Source organism: Caretta caretta, chromosome 2 (genome assembly GCF_965140235.1).
Source record: "Caretta caretta isolate rCarCar2 chromosome 2, rCarCar1.hap1, whole genome shotgun sequence".
Taxonomy (NCBI): Eukaryota; Metazoa; Chordata; order Testudines; family Cheloniidae; genus Caretta; species Caretta caretta.
In genome coordinates this window covers 59,855,964-59,872,397 of record NC_134207.1, presented here as the reverse complement: position 1 = coordinate 59,872,397, position 16,434 = coordinate 59,855,964, and the positions used below count along the sequence as shown (strand labels likewise).

At 38.0% G+C, this 16,434-nt stretch overlaps 2 protein-coding genes across 14 annotated transcripts in view; one reads left to right on the top strand and one right to left on the bottom strand.

Annotated features, from left to right (window-relative positions):
* The window catches only part of SULF1 (sulfatase 1), a 175,609-nt gene extending 168,460 nt beyond the window's left edge, over window positions 1-7,149 (top strand). For 8 of the 9 annotated variants that reach the window (XM_048840903.2, XM_048840899.2, XM_048840901.2 and 5 more), the window contains one exon: window positions 4,731-7,149. In XM_048840903.2, coding sequence (XP_048696860.1) covers window positions 4,731-5,560 — 830 coding nt within the window. In that variant the 3' untranslated portion in view covers window positions 5,561-7,149. The remainder of the gene's footprint in view (window positions 1-4,730) is intronic. The other variant, XM_048840905.2, reaches the window with a different exon arrangement.
* Window positions 7,150-8,328: 1,179 nt separating this feature from the next.
* Window positions 8,329-16,434, bottom strand: part of SLCO5A1 (solute carrier organic anion transporter family member 5A1) — a 125,147-nt gene continuing 117,041 nt past the window's right edge. For all 5 annotated transcript variants that reach the window (XM_048840906.2, XM_048840909.2, XM_075125142.1 and 2 more), the window contains one exon: window positions 8,329-14,820. In XM_048840906.2, the coding sequence (XP_048696863.2) occupies window positions 14,363-14,820 (458 nt within the window). In that variant the 3' untranslated portion in view covers window positions 8,329-14,362. The remainder of the gene's footprint in view (window positions 14,821-16,434) is intronic.

Here is a 16,434-nt window from a genome sequence, read left to right as displayed (position 1 = left end):
GTTGCTAAAGAATAGGAATATAATTAATTCCAGTCAACATGGTTTTATGAAAAAAAGGTTTTGTTGAACAAACATTCTTTGATGACATTGCCAGTTTGGTTGATAAAGAATTTAGGCATAAATTGGAACAAACTGCCAACGGAAGTGGTGTATTCTCCATCTATGTATGTCTTTAAATCACAAGTGGATGCCACTCTAGAAGATATATTTTAGTCGAGCACATACGGTTACTGGGCTTAGTACAGGGTAACTGGATGAAATTCTGTGTGCTGTGCTGGAGATGAAGTTGGCTGATCTGATGGTCCTTTCTGGCCTGAAAATCTCTGAATCTCATTTTCCTCTCCATGTGGATGTTTGGTGCAGTAGCTGGTTGTATCAAGATTACAGACCGTAAAAACCTTCTTGTGGGGAGTCAAGCAGCACCCAATTCTGCAGCAATTATGTGCAGCATTTTGTGAGGAAACTTCCCTTCTGTGCAAAATCAAGTCTTATCGCACAAATCCTCAGGAATGCTTAAATATAGGTGTCACCAGCACTAACAGCAACAGCTGCTCAATTCAGTGAAATATTTGTATTATAATAAATAGCAACTTCTCTTCTTGTTTTACAAGAGCAGAGTCAAAGTGAAATAGATTATCAGGTTTCAGAGTAGCAGCAGAGTTAGTCTGTATTCGCAAAAAGAAAAGGAGGACTTGTGACACCTTAGAGACTAACCAATTTGTTTGAGCATAAGCTTTTGGGAGCTACAGCTCACTTCATCGGCTGCATTTTTGCGATAGATTATCAAGTGAGTACATGCCATTTCATGAATGGTGACTCTTACTCATTACACTTGCAGTTAAGTCTGATCACAGAAAGATTCAAAATTTACTCTCGGCTATTCCCATCAGAAATTTCTGTGCTGACAGCAAATTACTTGAAAGAAGACAAGACGCAGTTTGGTGGATGTGGCTTAAAGAGTTACCTGCGTCTTTTCAAATATCATTCACTGACTTTTCAGAAAAAAATGAAAATGCCCCTGCCCTCCCCCCCGGCCCAAATCCTTCATGGTCCCTTGCTGTAGCTCTTTTCCAAGTACAGTGAATATAGCATTAGTATTTAAAATAACATTTCAACTATGGCTTAATTCTATAGAAGTCATCAGAATTACTTGCATAAACAGTAGAGTTTATTAAAGCGAAAGTGTTGGGTTAATATACAACACTGGCAACCATTTTGTATGTTTCCACAAACTTGGCCAAACTCAGGTCTCACATTACTACAGTATGATAGAATTTTGGGATTAAAAAGAAAAGGCGGTGGAGATATTTTAACCACAGACGGAATTCTCCAAATTCCATGTAAGTGTACCATGTCGCATTTATGCTGTATGAATCTCACACCAACACTAAAAGCACTAGTTGGTTCAATACAGAAATCAGATAGTATTCTTATAAGCAGGCTAGTGGTGTTTACTGTTTTCTGTATTTCAGAAGCCATCAGAAACCACTCAGAACAGAAGAGTGCACTATGCTAAGCCTTGTACGTTTGCATATAGTTAATAAACATGATTATTGGGGAGCCGACTGTGCCCAAGCAGTGTCTTCATATTTTTGTTGTGTAATGAGCAAAAGACACCCTACTAATCTTAACAAAAGATTTATATCAGTAACACAATTAAACAAATTTCAATACATTTACTCATTTTTTCTTTTCTTAATTCATCTAACAACACACCAAAGTTCCTAAAGATTTCTTAATTTGTGACTACCATATAATCTCTGTGAAAACACTGCAGCTGGGTTTGCAACAAGTTGGCTGAATATTGACTTTTGATTATTTTTACATGCGTGATTGTATGTTTACTAACAAAGAACACACAAAAGTTGGGGTAATGTATTTGTCAGACCAGAACTATAGGTTCACCACTGGAAGTGGCATATCCTCATCTCTTCACAATGAAATACCAGTCAAAGGGACATGTCACCTGTTGGTCTGGGGAGTTGGCATGTCCAGCTCCCTCAGAAAAACCTGATGGTCACAGAGCCATGCCACTTGTGGTGATCTGAAACTACTTTTGTCACATCCAACGAGTCAAAACCCAGCTCCTTATTCAAGCCCTATGTACAACATGGAAATAGAAAGGGGGCGTGACATGATGCAGCACGTTGCACAGGAACAGACGTTTGGCTCAGCTAGTGGCAATGTCCCAACTACTTCAGAAGAGGGACGTGTCACTTGGGGTGAGCTGAGATTTATTTGGTCATGTACAGCCGCTCAAAAATCACTTGCTTATCAAAGCATCATCCACAATATGGAAGTGGCTCTGGGGGACATTCCACAGCAAATTGCACAAGAACAAAGCTTTGTGTTAGAGTAGCATGTCCCAACTCCTTCAGAACAATCTGGTCACAAGGGTGTGTCACTTGGGGTGTCCTGAGACTTCTTTTGTCATGTACAACCAGTCAAAACCCAATTTCTTATTTCATTTAATTAATTAATAATGAAGTGCTTAGTCATTTAAATTTTATCACGTTCAATACATTAATTTGATGGAATTTATAAAAATTGAATCTTACATTGATATATTTTTAAATAATTTTGGTCTTTGAATAAGGAAGAGGGAACCATCCATGAGGAGTTGGCACCACGAATAACATACTAGCTTTAGCCTTGTGAATAACAGAGAGGGCAAGTTAAAGTAGAAGAAATAAATTGACTAAGGAGCCATTAGTGGCATGGAGGATCCAATATGGATTAAAACTATTAAATAAAACTACTGGATTATATATGTTGTTATAATAAACTTCTAAAATGTTATCTAGGCCATCCCACCCGCAGTGTGGTAGGATCAGAGTTTCTGTAAGCCATCTTCAGTCATTCATTATTAAATTTTGTTTAGAACTTGCCAGTGAGGACATTTCCATTGCTTTCCTTGGAAGAATTTTCCATTGTCTGTTTTATCTTTTTCTATATTCTTTCTTCTGGGCTAAACCACAGAGTTTAACAGAATCCTTTTAGAAAATATAATGAGTTTAAGGTTCCCATCCATTAGGGATGTTACATGTTATAAAACAAATTTCATGCTACTTTACACTCAATTCGGGTAATACATTTTACAGCATATATTTTGGGGACTTTGATCACGTCAAATACGTTCAGAGAGAGGTTTCCTTAATGTTTTGTCTTCTTTTTTTTCTTGGATGAGCTAACATAAAATCCAGCTGACTTGCGACGACACTCCTTTCCCAGGCAAGGGTCTGAAGATGTTCATGGTTTTCTGCCAAAGAGTGCAGCATCAGACCTGCATTACTGGCCAAAGCGTCCTCTTAGACCAGATCTACACTATAAATTTACGTCAGTATAACTACATTGCTCAGGGGGTGTGAAAAATGTACACCACTGTGTGACACAATTATACCAACCTAACCCCTGACTTGGCAGTGCTATATCAACAGGAGGGCTTCTCCCATCAACATTTAAAAAAACAAACCAAAAAAAAAGAGACATTGCAATATAGATTTTAAATTTAAAAAGAATCTTTAAACTGCTGCACCACTAAAGTTATATGCTGCATACTTTTTCACAAAATGAGTTACTGGTTTAAAATTGCTTAGTCTTATAACTGAATTCACCTGAAGAGCTTTTACAAAGCCTTTTCATCTGTGTGCCCTTGTCAACTGAGATTCATGCTTACAAAATAAAATTTTAAAAAATCCATTATAACTTGCCTTGGCAGAATTCTATTTTTTTAATAATATGGATGAATAATATTGATGTTTTATGGATTTTTTTTAATTTTATTGATTTTATATGTTCATAGTTGAGGGAAATTACGGGGGGGGTACAACCCAATAATTATTTAAAGACCATGTCTTTGAGATTCAAAATGTTAAAGTTTTATAACACTTAAAGCACAAACTATCAACATCACATATCAAAGCAAATATCCTTGAATCAATCGCTAATAAGGTCTCAAGCAGTACTTTTGTTACATTGCCTCTCTGTGAATTTTGATTAGTATTTTTTTCATCAGTGCATGTGGTGAAATGGACATTTATGGATTTTTTTTAAAAATCGCATCCTTCCAAGCATATCTATAACTGCTGTTTATTAAAGAGAATTTCCTCTTGTGTATCTGAAGGAAGAATTCAGCCAATCAGTTTGAAGTGGTAGCTCTTACAAGATGCACCAAATATCCATGCATCAAATTCCTATTCGCTTCACGGAAGAGCTACTTGCTGAGGGCTTGCAGGATTGACCTACCATTTATATTTTATTGTTGCTTTGTTTATTCCCCATTCCAGTGTGGATCATTTTTTTTTAAAGGACTCGTGACAGTTTTGAAAGACCAATGGATTGCTTGTATATTGGAGCAATTTCGCTGTCTCTATCTGCAGTATCCGGGGGGCAGATTTGGCCTTGTCTGTATGCATAAAGTTCCCTCTGGACCAGAGTCTGTTCTTAGTTACACCCATGCTCTTCTACTGACTTCACTGTGGTTACGCGGGAGTAGCTGAAGGCAGAATGTGTATCTTTCTGCTCAGCAGGAGTCATGTGCACACACAAGATCAGAATTTAGCCTTTAGGGCCGAGTTACTGATATGATGAAAAATGTGGAGTGCAATACTCATTAGCCAAGTACGTTAGGAATGGTTACTGCTTTTAAATAATAAAGAAATGTACGTGGAAGCTTTACATGCTTTTCTAAGGTGGTGGTTCCCATCAGACCTTTTTCTTTCTTTTAACAGGGGACAATTATGGGATGGATGGGAAGGCTAATCTGCCAAATTTCACTGAGGACATCAACTGGCAAGGACTGGAAGATTTATACAGTGTGAATGAAAGTTTGTACGAATACAGATACAACTATAGACTTAGTCTGGATGACTGGACTAATTACTTGAAGGATCTAGATAGAATGTTTGCACTGCTGAACAGTTACTCTGAGCAAAATAAAACAGACAAAACTAAAACCGCTCGAAACAATGGGTACTTGGATGAATTACCTCTACCATTTACCTGGGGAGGACTGACCTCTGCCGAGTCAGACGAAGACTCAAGTGGTCTGATTGCAGAAGAGTTGCAGCCTATCGTGCCAACAGACTTGGCAACCCTAGCTTTGAGCACTGTAATTTTAAATCAAGTGAGGAAACTTGAATTAAATAATGATATTCCTGAGAAAAGGAGTTTGAATTCTGCACACTGGAGAAATCAACAAGCTGAAAAGTGGTTGGAGGGTAAAGAGTTAGACAGTTTTGAAATGCATTTAAGTGGAAATGGTTTGACAGAGCTGGAGTCCGGGCATAGCTTCATTCTACAGACAGTTAACATTCTTCAGAAAGACTCTCACCAGGACAGTGACCCAGTAGAGGATATTTTTGAAGATCAGATATACCTTCCTGTGAGTTCTGATGAACCCACTGTTCATCAAGCTGTAAATGTCTCAATCAGGGATCAATCTATTAGGGCTCAGAAAATGGAGACTATGTTGGAAAAGATGGAACATAACTTTGAAGGAGAGACTTCAAAAATCCTAAATGTAGAAGGCAGTGCCTCATCTCCACTCTCCTTGGATTAGATCAAATTGTAAACCATATATGGCTCTCTTTATTTTTGATCAGTAAACTAGTAATGGTAATCATGACAACTGACATTCCATGTTTATTGCGGATACATTTTGCAGCTGAAATGAGCCCAATGCTCTGTGTGTGTCTGTGTGTGTGTGTGTGTTTATTTCATATATACACATACTTTCGCACTAATTTTCCATAATTGAGAAACTAGGTTCCCACAGTATTAAAAAAGAAACAGTGTTAACTTTATAGTGCAATGATGCACACATTTCCTAGACTAGTAATGATTTCCTTAGCGTTACTTTTTCTGTTTCCAAAAGGTCCCATATAAATGAATGTCTCAGTCCACACATGCTATCTGCATAATGTATTTTTGATAAATTATTTTTAACCACTGGAAAATGTCACACTTTCATGTCACACTTTTGAGTAAAATGATATTGCACTTTTGTAATCTGTCTCCAAGACCATTTATTAATCTGATCATGTACATGTTCTTAGTTTGCTCATTGTTTCATGTAATTGTGAAATAATAAAATGGGTTGACAAGAAAGAGCTACCGCACGGATTGTGAAAACAGATTGGTCAAATATTATTTTAGCAGAAACTATTGCATGGTTTGTTGCCTTGACTTTCAGAAATGTATTTTCAGAAAGGTAGAGCTCATGGATGCTCACTATATGAGGATTTTTTTTTTAAATTGGCTTGTTTCCCTACTTATTGATACCATCAGTATTAAAAATCCATGATTTTTTCTCGATTTTTTTTGCTGATATCCTTACAAAGGTTTCTATGAGTAGAGTATGCTTTGTCACCATTTTTGGTTTTATTAGTCTGGACAATAGCTTGATGTTTTCAGAAATTATTGTGACTTTAAAATATTTTCTTAAAGGCATTAAAGGGAATGGTAAAATCATATTAGAGTTACATATTTTAGATACATGAGGTCAGAGTAGTAGGCTAGACCTCTTTTGTTGTTGTAATGTGTTCTAAAGGTTTTTTTTCCTGGATTCTACCAAACATTTAATATTTGTAAAGAATAATACAAAATTGACTTTGAAAATCTGTACAGTTGGTAACTTAATATCTTTCTTAGTTTTTTTTTTTACATAAGTAGCAAATAAATAAAATAAAAAGAATCACCTCCTACAGATGTATTGCCACCATTTCCAATTCACACTAAAGTTCCTTTTGTTATATGTTATTTAGCTTAGTGGGCTTTCTAGTCTATTGCAAGCACTGCAGGTTAAAATTTTGTTCTTTTGCTTTAAGTGTTTAAGTTGAACTATTTTAAAAGCAGATTCTTTTAGTAGGATTTTAATAATTTTAAGAAGCAGTCTTTATGATGGACTCTGTGACTATGTTAAAATTAACTAGCTGTGTATCTGATGTATGTGCCGGGGCTGAATGACAGAACAAACGTATTTATGGTCATGAATGATGCTATTTGTAAATAGATTTCAAGTTAGTAGGATAAAAACTGTGGTTTTTTTTTAAATCTTGTACAATATTTCTGTGATACTTTTATAGAACAATTCTGGCTTCAGGGAAGTCTAGAAGCAATATTTCTTGAAATAAAAGGTGTTCTACTCTACCTGCTTCAGAGAAGTCCACATAATCACATTTTCATAGTAAATTTACCCTTTTAAAATAATTCTAATTTAATTACATGTACTGTCTTAAGAATCCAGCCACAAATGGAGAAAAAGCTTAGAAAATGTCGTTACAAATTATTCATGGTGATTGTGAATATATCTTTCCTACCGGAGGTGCTGCAAAGTAGCTAGTGCCCAAAGCAGTAAACCCTTACTCCAGTTGAAGTAAAGGAGACAAATGGCATGATAAATGGCTGCCCACACGAGTAAAGCTTTGCAGAATCAAGCCCCTTTGTTTCCCCACCCATTCCAGTGATGGCCTCTATAAGTTACATTTGTCTCTCCCCCATATAGAGTAACCTTCATTTCAGGCTGCATCCTGGTCAAGGCTGGTAATGGAGAGTTTAAGCAGCATGGACCACATCATGCCATCGTGAAGAAGGAGTTTTGCTGGTAGCCTCAAATGACATTTCTCCAGTTATGAGGGTGGACCTATCTTTTATAGGAGCTTAATTAAGCTACTGACAGGTTTCAGAGTAGCAGCCATGTTAGTCTGTATTCGCAAAAAGAAAAGGACTTGTGGCACCTTAGAGACTAACCAATTTATTTGAGCATGAGCTTTGGTGAGCTACAGCTCACTTCATCGGATGCAAGTTAAGCTACTGTTGATCAACCAGTAGATGTCACTCTGGAGCAGTACACGCTCACTCCTGCCAGAGAGTGGATTGCTCAGTATACGATGCTGGAGTGCTCTCAGCCTTTGTCAAGATCATCCCATCTTACTGATTTTTAAAGTAGCAACCATGCCCTTGATAGTGCCAGATAGTAAAAATCTATTGATCCAGGACAGTTTTAGTAAAGGCTCAGACCTTAGAAGGGATCCATATGGAATTTTTTTTTCTATTCTTTATATTTATTTAAAAAGTTAAACTGCAGGACTCTTACTTTGCAATTGAAATGGAAAGTGACCAATGAATATTGACTCCATCATTTCCTGCTGCCTCCGTGCAATTAAAAATATTAATTAATTATTTAATTCGTTTCCACCGTGTGCACGTGAGGCTGACTCCACTTACTACACTTGAGGCATGATTCTGCTCCCCTTGCTCGCTTTCAGTAGCACCTGACTTGGTGAGTTCTCTTGGAAATCAGTGGGAATAAGATACTTCTCAAGGGTGACAGAATCAAGCCCTGAATCAACAAGAATTCACGGAAATGTTGTTTTGGGCCATTTATCAAACACCAAACAAAGGGGCACTGTCATATAAAGGAGCCAAGTTCCAGCAGCATTTGAATAATTTTTATCCCTTTTGTGGCAGTTCCCCCAGTGTGAGGGCTCAGTTCTGAAGCTGGTGAGGGGAAACTACTCTTTTTCTGATCTGGAAGTTCTGCGTGGGTCACTGTGACGCTGAACAGGATTTCCATACGTGTATTGCCAACTAATGCAAGCATCACTTAAATCTCTGCTTATATGGAGGCCTATATTGGTGGGGTTTCCTCTTTATTTTTTAATTTGTGCTCTAATAGCCCTTAATGCAAAGCCTCTTGTGTTCAGGAATAGTCAACTGTTTCACCCTTAAAACAGCTAAGTAGTCCAAAGTTTCACAGTTTAGTGGGCATTACCCTCATAACCAGACAGAAGATGTATGTAGAAATGGCTGATCATAACGTTCAGGCTAAATTGTTCTTATAAATGTATTGGATTTGTCACAAAATGGTGTATTTTTAAATAATATAAACATATGCCAACCATAGCTAGATGTATGTTACAGTACGTTTCAAAAAACCTTTTTTTTCTGTTCCCCCAAGCAAAATGTAGCACTGTAATAATCATCTTCGCTGTTTGTGACAATTCCTTTGGGCCCAGTCTATTGAAGGCAATGGATATTTTATCATTGATTTCCATGTGATCAGGATTTGGCCCTAAGAGGCTGATCCCAGTGTCCACTGAAATCAATGGATGGACCTGCATTGATTCCAATATGCATACAAGTGGGCCTTAACTGAATCCAGATCTTCCGTAATCAACTGGTGTGCACAGCCCTGCACACCAACTCACACACACACACACACACAAAAGTGATTTTTTTTGTCATAAAGAAAACACGCTTGATATGCTATTTTTATTTTCAAATATCAAGTATTCAAGGGTTTTCTTGTAAACACGTTTACAATAGATGTTGACAGTAAATGTCATTAACCACAGTGTGTTATACATCATAAACATTATTCTAAGTTCTGCTGAGAAATATCAATAAAAGAACCTTAAGGTAGGCAAAAACAAATGCACCTAACAATTAGTCCCTCTCTTTTATCACACACACTCATATACACACACTACAAATGACCTAACACCAGTTTATTCAATATAACGCTTTGTTAAACTAAATAATTACAGGCCAGTGTAATTCCATGCTCCTAAGCCACTACCCAGATTTTTTGGAGGGGGAGAGGTATGCATTTTGGGTCAGCTCCTATTGAAGTCAATGGCAAAACTCCCATTTACTCCAGTGGAGAGAGGAGCAGACCTTTATGAGGAATGCCCACTATAACAGTGATTTCAACTTGCATTTCTGCACAAAAACTGAGTTTATATGTTTCTGTACAACTTTTTGGTTTAATACAGCTCTGCGATAATTTTTGTTTTTAAAAATGTTTTCTTCCAGAAGGTAAAATTTTGGTTGCCTTGCTCTCAGGCACACATCTTGATAAGTCGGCTCAATGATCCCCGTTGATCCCTAGCCCAGTTAAGTCCACACAAAGTAAGACAGAAAAGGTATTACCTTTCAAAGGTCAAAACCAACAAACAGGCCAAATTCGGTCTCCACAGAAACAAATGACAAAATACCTGGAGTGAATTTCAACTGGCTGAATTGGGCCCTTGACTTTGGCTCTTCATTTTGGTAGTTTATAGAGGAATATTATTAATGGGACAAATTCAGGTACCTTAATTTTAGTTTAAATTCTCATTGACTGCAGTAGGAATTTTGCTTAGTTAAGTATCCCCAGAATTTGGCCCAATCTTTTAGTTCACAGAAACCTTACTTTGAACAACTGTTTAGCAGTACTCCATAAAGGTATATTAAAACAGGTAATGTTCTACTGGAAATTAGTCATACACTACGTTTCTACAGGTTCTATAGTTTTATATTAGTACTGTTGTTAATGCTAAACCAAATCCTGTAGTGCAAGCAATATTCCCACTGAAAGACTAAGTAAGGACTGTAGGATTTGGCCCACTGGTAATTATGATCTTTGCAGGAACATTTCCAGATTTTCAAAATGAAAGCACATGCCGTTACATAAATGAAATATTTTGAATGTCAGTTAATCATGGTGAACATGCCTCATGAAATACTTCAATAACAACTAGCACCATGACATGCTTTAGCTATTCATCCAGAGCAGATCAAGGATGTTAAGACAGAAGGGTCTTCATTCTTCCTAGAACTGAAGAACATTTTGGACACTTCTTTTTTCAGGCATCCTCGAACACAGAGTCTTTTTACCCATCCCATCACCTGAACAGTAGCTTGTAACAGGAAATCTGGTGACAAGTTGGTTGAAGTGTGGGAAAAACAATAATACAATACAAACAACTGATTATACAGTGATCTTAAAAGTAGAGATCAGCCTGAACTAAAGAGCCTAAATTCAATAACCCCCACATTTTGGGACAGTTTCAACTGAGGTCTGAACTTGAAGGGTCAGACCCATCTTCATTTATAAGGTGATCTGTAAATTAACAGAAAACAGCTTATCTGTATAATGAGAGGCTTGTAGGTGTTTGCAATATGATGATTCATATTACTAGCTACACTTAGTCACAGTATATATTTACAGAAATGTTGGCTGTCTACCTGTATGTGTACAATCTAGTCTATGGAAATGTTTATATTTAACCACTACAAATTGCTAAAGGGCATAAAAAACTCTAATTTCCCATTGAAAAATGAAGCCAATGAAATGGACTGTCCAATTCTGAACATTTTAAAGGGACAATGTGAAGTAGTTCAAGCCCAACAGGTAAAGTACCTTAAGTGTTGTAACCTGGTAGGTTAACTCAGACACTCTTCTCGAACATGGAAATCAATCCTGCATTCCTCTCAGGCAAATCTCCCACAGTGGGAGTTCTACCTACCTGACGTGAATAGGCTTGAATTTATTATTTGCAATGCTGGTGCACCATGTAGCAGATCAGTGTTAAAATGACTCTAACTCCATTAGAAATAAATAAACTCTTGGAAATGGACCAGGGTAAACTTGGGAGGAAAGTATTCTCTGTCGAATTATAAAGACAGCATTACAAACTGGAGAGGAAATAGAATACAAACTCTAAATAAGAACCCGATAATAGGCTGATGTAAATGACTTCAATAGAGCTACATCACCTTAGAGCAGCTGAGGGTCTGACCCCCAAAACTCTACAATAGGAGACCTTGGGCCTGGTTCACCATTGCCTCACCCCAGTTTTACTCTAGCAAGGAGCCCAGTACCACTTGCAAGGTGCTGCCCAGTCTCTGTGGTCACTAACGTCAGTGGGAGCAGAGAGGACACTACACCGTGCTCAAACAGCATACTGAATACTGAAAAACACATTATTGGTCGGATCTGACCCTATGCTATTAAATTAATCAAAACTCATAGATTCTAAGGCGAGAAGGGACCATTGTGATCATCTAGTCTGAGCTCCTGTATAACACAGGCCAGAGAATTTCACCAAGTGGCTCCTCCATCAAGCCTATAACTTTTGGCTGAGCTAGAGCATATCTTTTAGAAAGCCATCCAGTCTTGATTAAAAGACTTCTAGTGACAGCAAATCCACCACATCCCTAGGTAAGTTGTTAATTACCCTCACTGTTAAAAATATACCTTATTTGTAGTCTGAACTGGACTATTCTAAAAATTAAATAAGGCTCAAATTAAATATTAATATCCAAAGAATAACAAGAGGTGAATTAAGGGAGAAGAGCTATCTAAGCTAAAGGGCACAAGAACAAATGGGTATTAATGGCCATGAATAAATTTATGCTGGAAAGCACAAGGTTGCTAACCACCAGAGGAGTGAGGTTTGAAACAGTCACTGGATAACAGTAGTGGGGTAAGAATCCTAACTAGTTTTAAAGGTGGAGTTTATGAATGGGATTATATTATGGTGATGCCTGCAATAGCAGGAGACTGGACTTGATGACCCAGGAGGTCTTTTCCAGTCCTATATCGTAGGTTCCTAAAGTACTGCACTGCTATTTAAAGTCACTGATACTACATGATGAGCAATGTAACAGTTTTCTGTACATTTTCACCCACAGAGATAGATGGTCATTAGAGGCTCAAGAGTCATAAACTAATCAAGACATTCTGGAATAAATGGAGTCAATATTTCAACCAGGATCTGATGCCAGCATGGTGAGTAACTTCAGATGCCAGTCAGAAAAGGAGGAAGCTGGCAAGAGAGGAAAATCTATACTCTACAGACCAAATCCTGAGACTACTGAAGCCCATGGAGATTTTGCCATTACCGTTAATTGAAACAGGATTTGGTCCTCTCTGACTTAGTCAATTTGTTCTAGTTGTAACTTTAAAAAAAATTCCTCTGAAATTCCTGAACCCTCATCAAAATTGTTTATATCTATTTAGAAATAATTCTTTCTACTGTATGTATCATGGCTTCTACTCGCGTGCTTCTCACCAACCAAATTTCACAAAAGACAAGATCCCCTCCTCTATTCCCAAATGCTCTGAGACATGCACCTGCAAGTAGAATATAACTCTGGCTTCTTATCACAACCTTCCACCTTACATATCACTAAATGTCAGCAACAGCCAGTTGTAATGCCCTCAGTTTAAGACTGTGGATGAGGAATTAGTACAGGAAGCAGATAAAAAAGAAACAGTCTCTCGAAGATTCAATCTAGTGGGAAAACTCATTAAAATGTTTTGAATAATCAAATGCCAGAACATGCCGTGTGGGTCCTGGAATGGAGGTGCCTTCTGTGCCTAAATCTTCCGCTGGAAGGGGTCAGCTGACTCTTCATTTCCCCCATACCTCACAGAGAGTTTTAAATGAAGATGGGGGTGGGGGCAGATGTGGAGCAAACTCCCCTTTGCATTCAGTTTAAGGTCTGTGCGGAATGGTAGCAGTGCAGTCCCAAAATGCAGCTATCCAAACTCTCTGGGTATTTTCACTTAGTGGAAAACCAGAACAATTTGTTTAAAAAGATCTGCATGCATTTGCAAAAGATAGCCAAGCATTTCCTAAGGACAGCCAAGCAGTTCCTGGCAAACTAAACCTGGATACTGTGTTTTCTGAGAAAAGCATGGATTTGAAGTTAGCAATAGCCACCTATAGCAGATAACTGCATAGGTAGTTACAGAAATATGCATCTACTTGTTATAGTCTCTAATCTATGGGTATGATTATCATGTCTTAATGTTATTACAAATTAATACTGTAGTTTTTCACACTGAGTTATACTTTCATATCCTGTGTACTAGACTGAATAATATTACATCCTATCAAATTAAAATGAACGTACATTTTAATAGGATAAGGATATGATGTCTTAGAATTTGAAAACTTTACCTGCTATATAACTTTTCTATGGCTTAAAATGTTATCAACAGTACTTCAAACAGTTATGTCCATTTTTAAATCTTATATCTGTCTTAAAATAGCCCCATTCAAGTTCAGCTGGATTAAAGACTTTGAAAGCAAAATTAACATGCTGCATCAACAATTATCCAGATAAATTGCATAGTTTAGACACGCTCACTTGTGCTTTGTAGCAGAACTCACAGTAATTACTCATCTTTATGAACCATGATTCGGGGATGCAAAATTGATGATCCCTTTAAACATTTTCTTAAAGTCTTGGCATCAATGATACACATTTCTGTCACCCTTCTATTGATTTCTGCCATTTAGAATACCTCACCCTTATTTTGACACTAGATCAGAGCAGGGACATTTAATGGACACACCCGAAGTAATTACAAACACAAATTTTTAAAACTTCATTATCTGGAAGGGAGAAATAAGAACTTGGGTCATTTTGAGGTATCCAGCCCTCAAGTATGCTATTGATGTTTGCTTTAAATTTTGTTGGTTTATCATGTGACATGTAGATTAAAAAAGAAGGCACGGGTGTTTCACAAGGCGCCATATTTAAATCAACCAACAAAACTGAATTTTACATTTTCAAGCCTGGGGGTCTATATTTCAGCAGTGACTTCTTCCAATGCATTTTCAGTTGTGGAATTTATTGCTTCTGAAAAGGGGTCAGGATATGTCTGGGCTATGTAATTCATTCCTTGTGCCAGACAGACGTCTTCAGCGTGCTCCCCCTGAGCACTGAAAGTAGGGCAGGATCGAGTCCGTGCATAGTTTTGTTGAGGTCCAGCATTGCCAACCATCTCGCTCACTGTGTTTACAGGTGAAGCCCTCCATCTTTGCCTCTGTAGCTGATCTTCTTTATATTTAACGGAATACCAGGCCAGAAAAATAAAAAAGAATCCCACAAATTTGAGACCAGCTGCCAATCCAAAGTAAACGAAGCGAAATGAAGTTACATCGTATTCCCAACAAGATCCTTGCACACCACAATCCTGTTGCCAAAGCATGCACGTGGTGTCAATAACAGCCCCAAAATAAATTGGAGTAGGAATGTAAGCTGTAATAATAGTAACAAAACATAATATTTAGTGGTGAGTGTTTAGAAAACTTTAAGCAACTAGGTACAATGCAATAGCCCAGTTTTATGTTGTTCTAATTATTATTATTTTAATACCATCCAAAAGTATGGTAGGCACTTCCTAAAGCAATGAAACACTGTCACTGCACCTAAGGAACTTACAAACTAAGGCCCTAATTCAGAAAAGCATCCCTATTAAGCATGTGTGAAAATGCTAACTGCAAGTCCCACTGATGTCAATGGGACTTGAGCACATGCTTAGGGGAGGTCCAGAATCAGAGCCTGAGGCCCGACTGATCCTCACCTGTGTGAGTAGTCCTACTGAGTTCAATAAGACTACTCACACGTGTAAAGCTAAATGTGCCCTATTTGTCTGTAGGATCAGGGAGTATTTTTAGACATGACAAAGGGGTGGCAAGGGGACAGTAAGGAAGGACAATGGCCAATACCAGTCAAGGTGCATCTACGCTGCAAAAAAAAAAAACATGTGCCCGTGAATCTCGGAGTCACTGGGTCAACTTACTTGGGCTCATGAGATTCATATTATAGGGCTAAAAATAGCAGTGTAGACATCCCTGCTCTGGCTTGGAAACCCGGTGAGGGGGTTGTACCTCGGAGCCCAGACTCCAATCTGAATGGGAATGTCTACACTGCTATTTTAACCCTGTTGCCCCATGAGCCCGGGTTAGTTGACCTGAGCTTTGAGACTTGCTGCCATTGAGGGGGGGAACATTGCAATGCAGCCATACTCTACTTTTACATGGCTCTTCAGTCATGGCCACTGAATATCATGATGGAATAATTTTTTTCCCCACAAGGCCCATCAGTTAGCCTCCACGTCCCACTTCTAGTGATACAATATGGAGCCCAATATTTTAAAAAATATATTTTCACTATGCAGATGTTACCATCTTCACCACGGCATCTCCATCACATGGTTAGCCAGTGCTCCTGCACTTAATGGTTGTCTACCATAAGTTTCTTTTGTTAGACGGTGACACCTCAATCCAGCTCCTATCGAAGTCAATGGCTCCACTGACTTTGATGGATACTGGATCAGGCCCTTCAGCCTTTGAGAGAGGGACCATGTTTCATTTTATTCAGCTGAAACACAGTGGCACTCACCCAATAAAAAATAATAATTGTATTAGTCTGAATACTTTCCTGCTAGCAATTTCTTCACAAATGTGTGAGGCTCTTTGCCTCCTAGGGGGAGAGACTATTTATGACCTTCTATTCTGCTTGGGCTCCTAAATGTTTTTATTTGAGAACCTGACACATAACATTCACATCAATAGTGTGAATGATGTCTTATAGAAGCTTTTTGGTTCCTGCATGCAAACAAGGGTATGCCATGCCACAGCCTAGCAGAGGTATGGCCAGGAAATGTTGGTATGACTTGTAAATTGTAAATCTCTAAATTGTAACAACTGGAAGACTGGCCCACTGATCTTCCCAAAATTACATTTGACCCCTAACCGTGCAAATAGCATTTTTTAGGAAACACGTGAACGATGTGAAAGCAGTAAGTCCTTACAGGAATTACCCAGTAGAACTGAGCAAAATATTAAAGCATGAAACACAAGTAGCTGC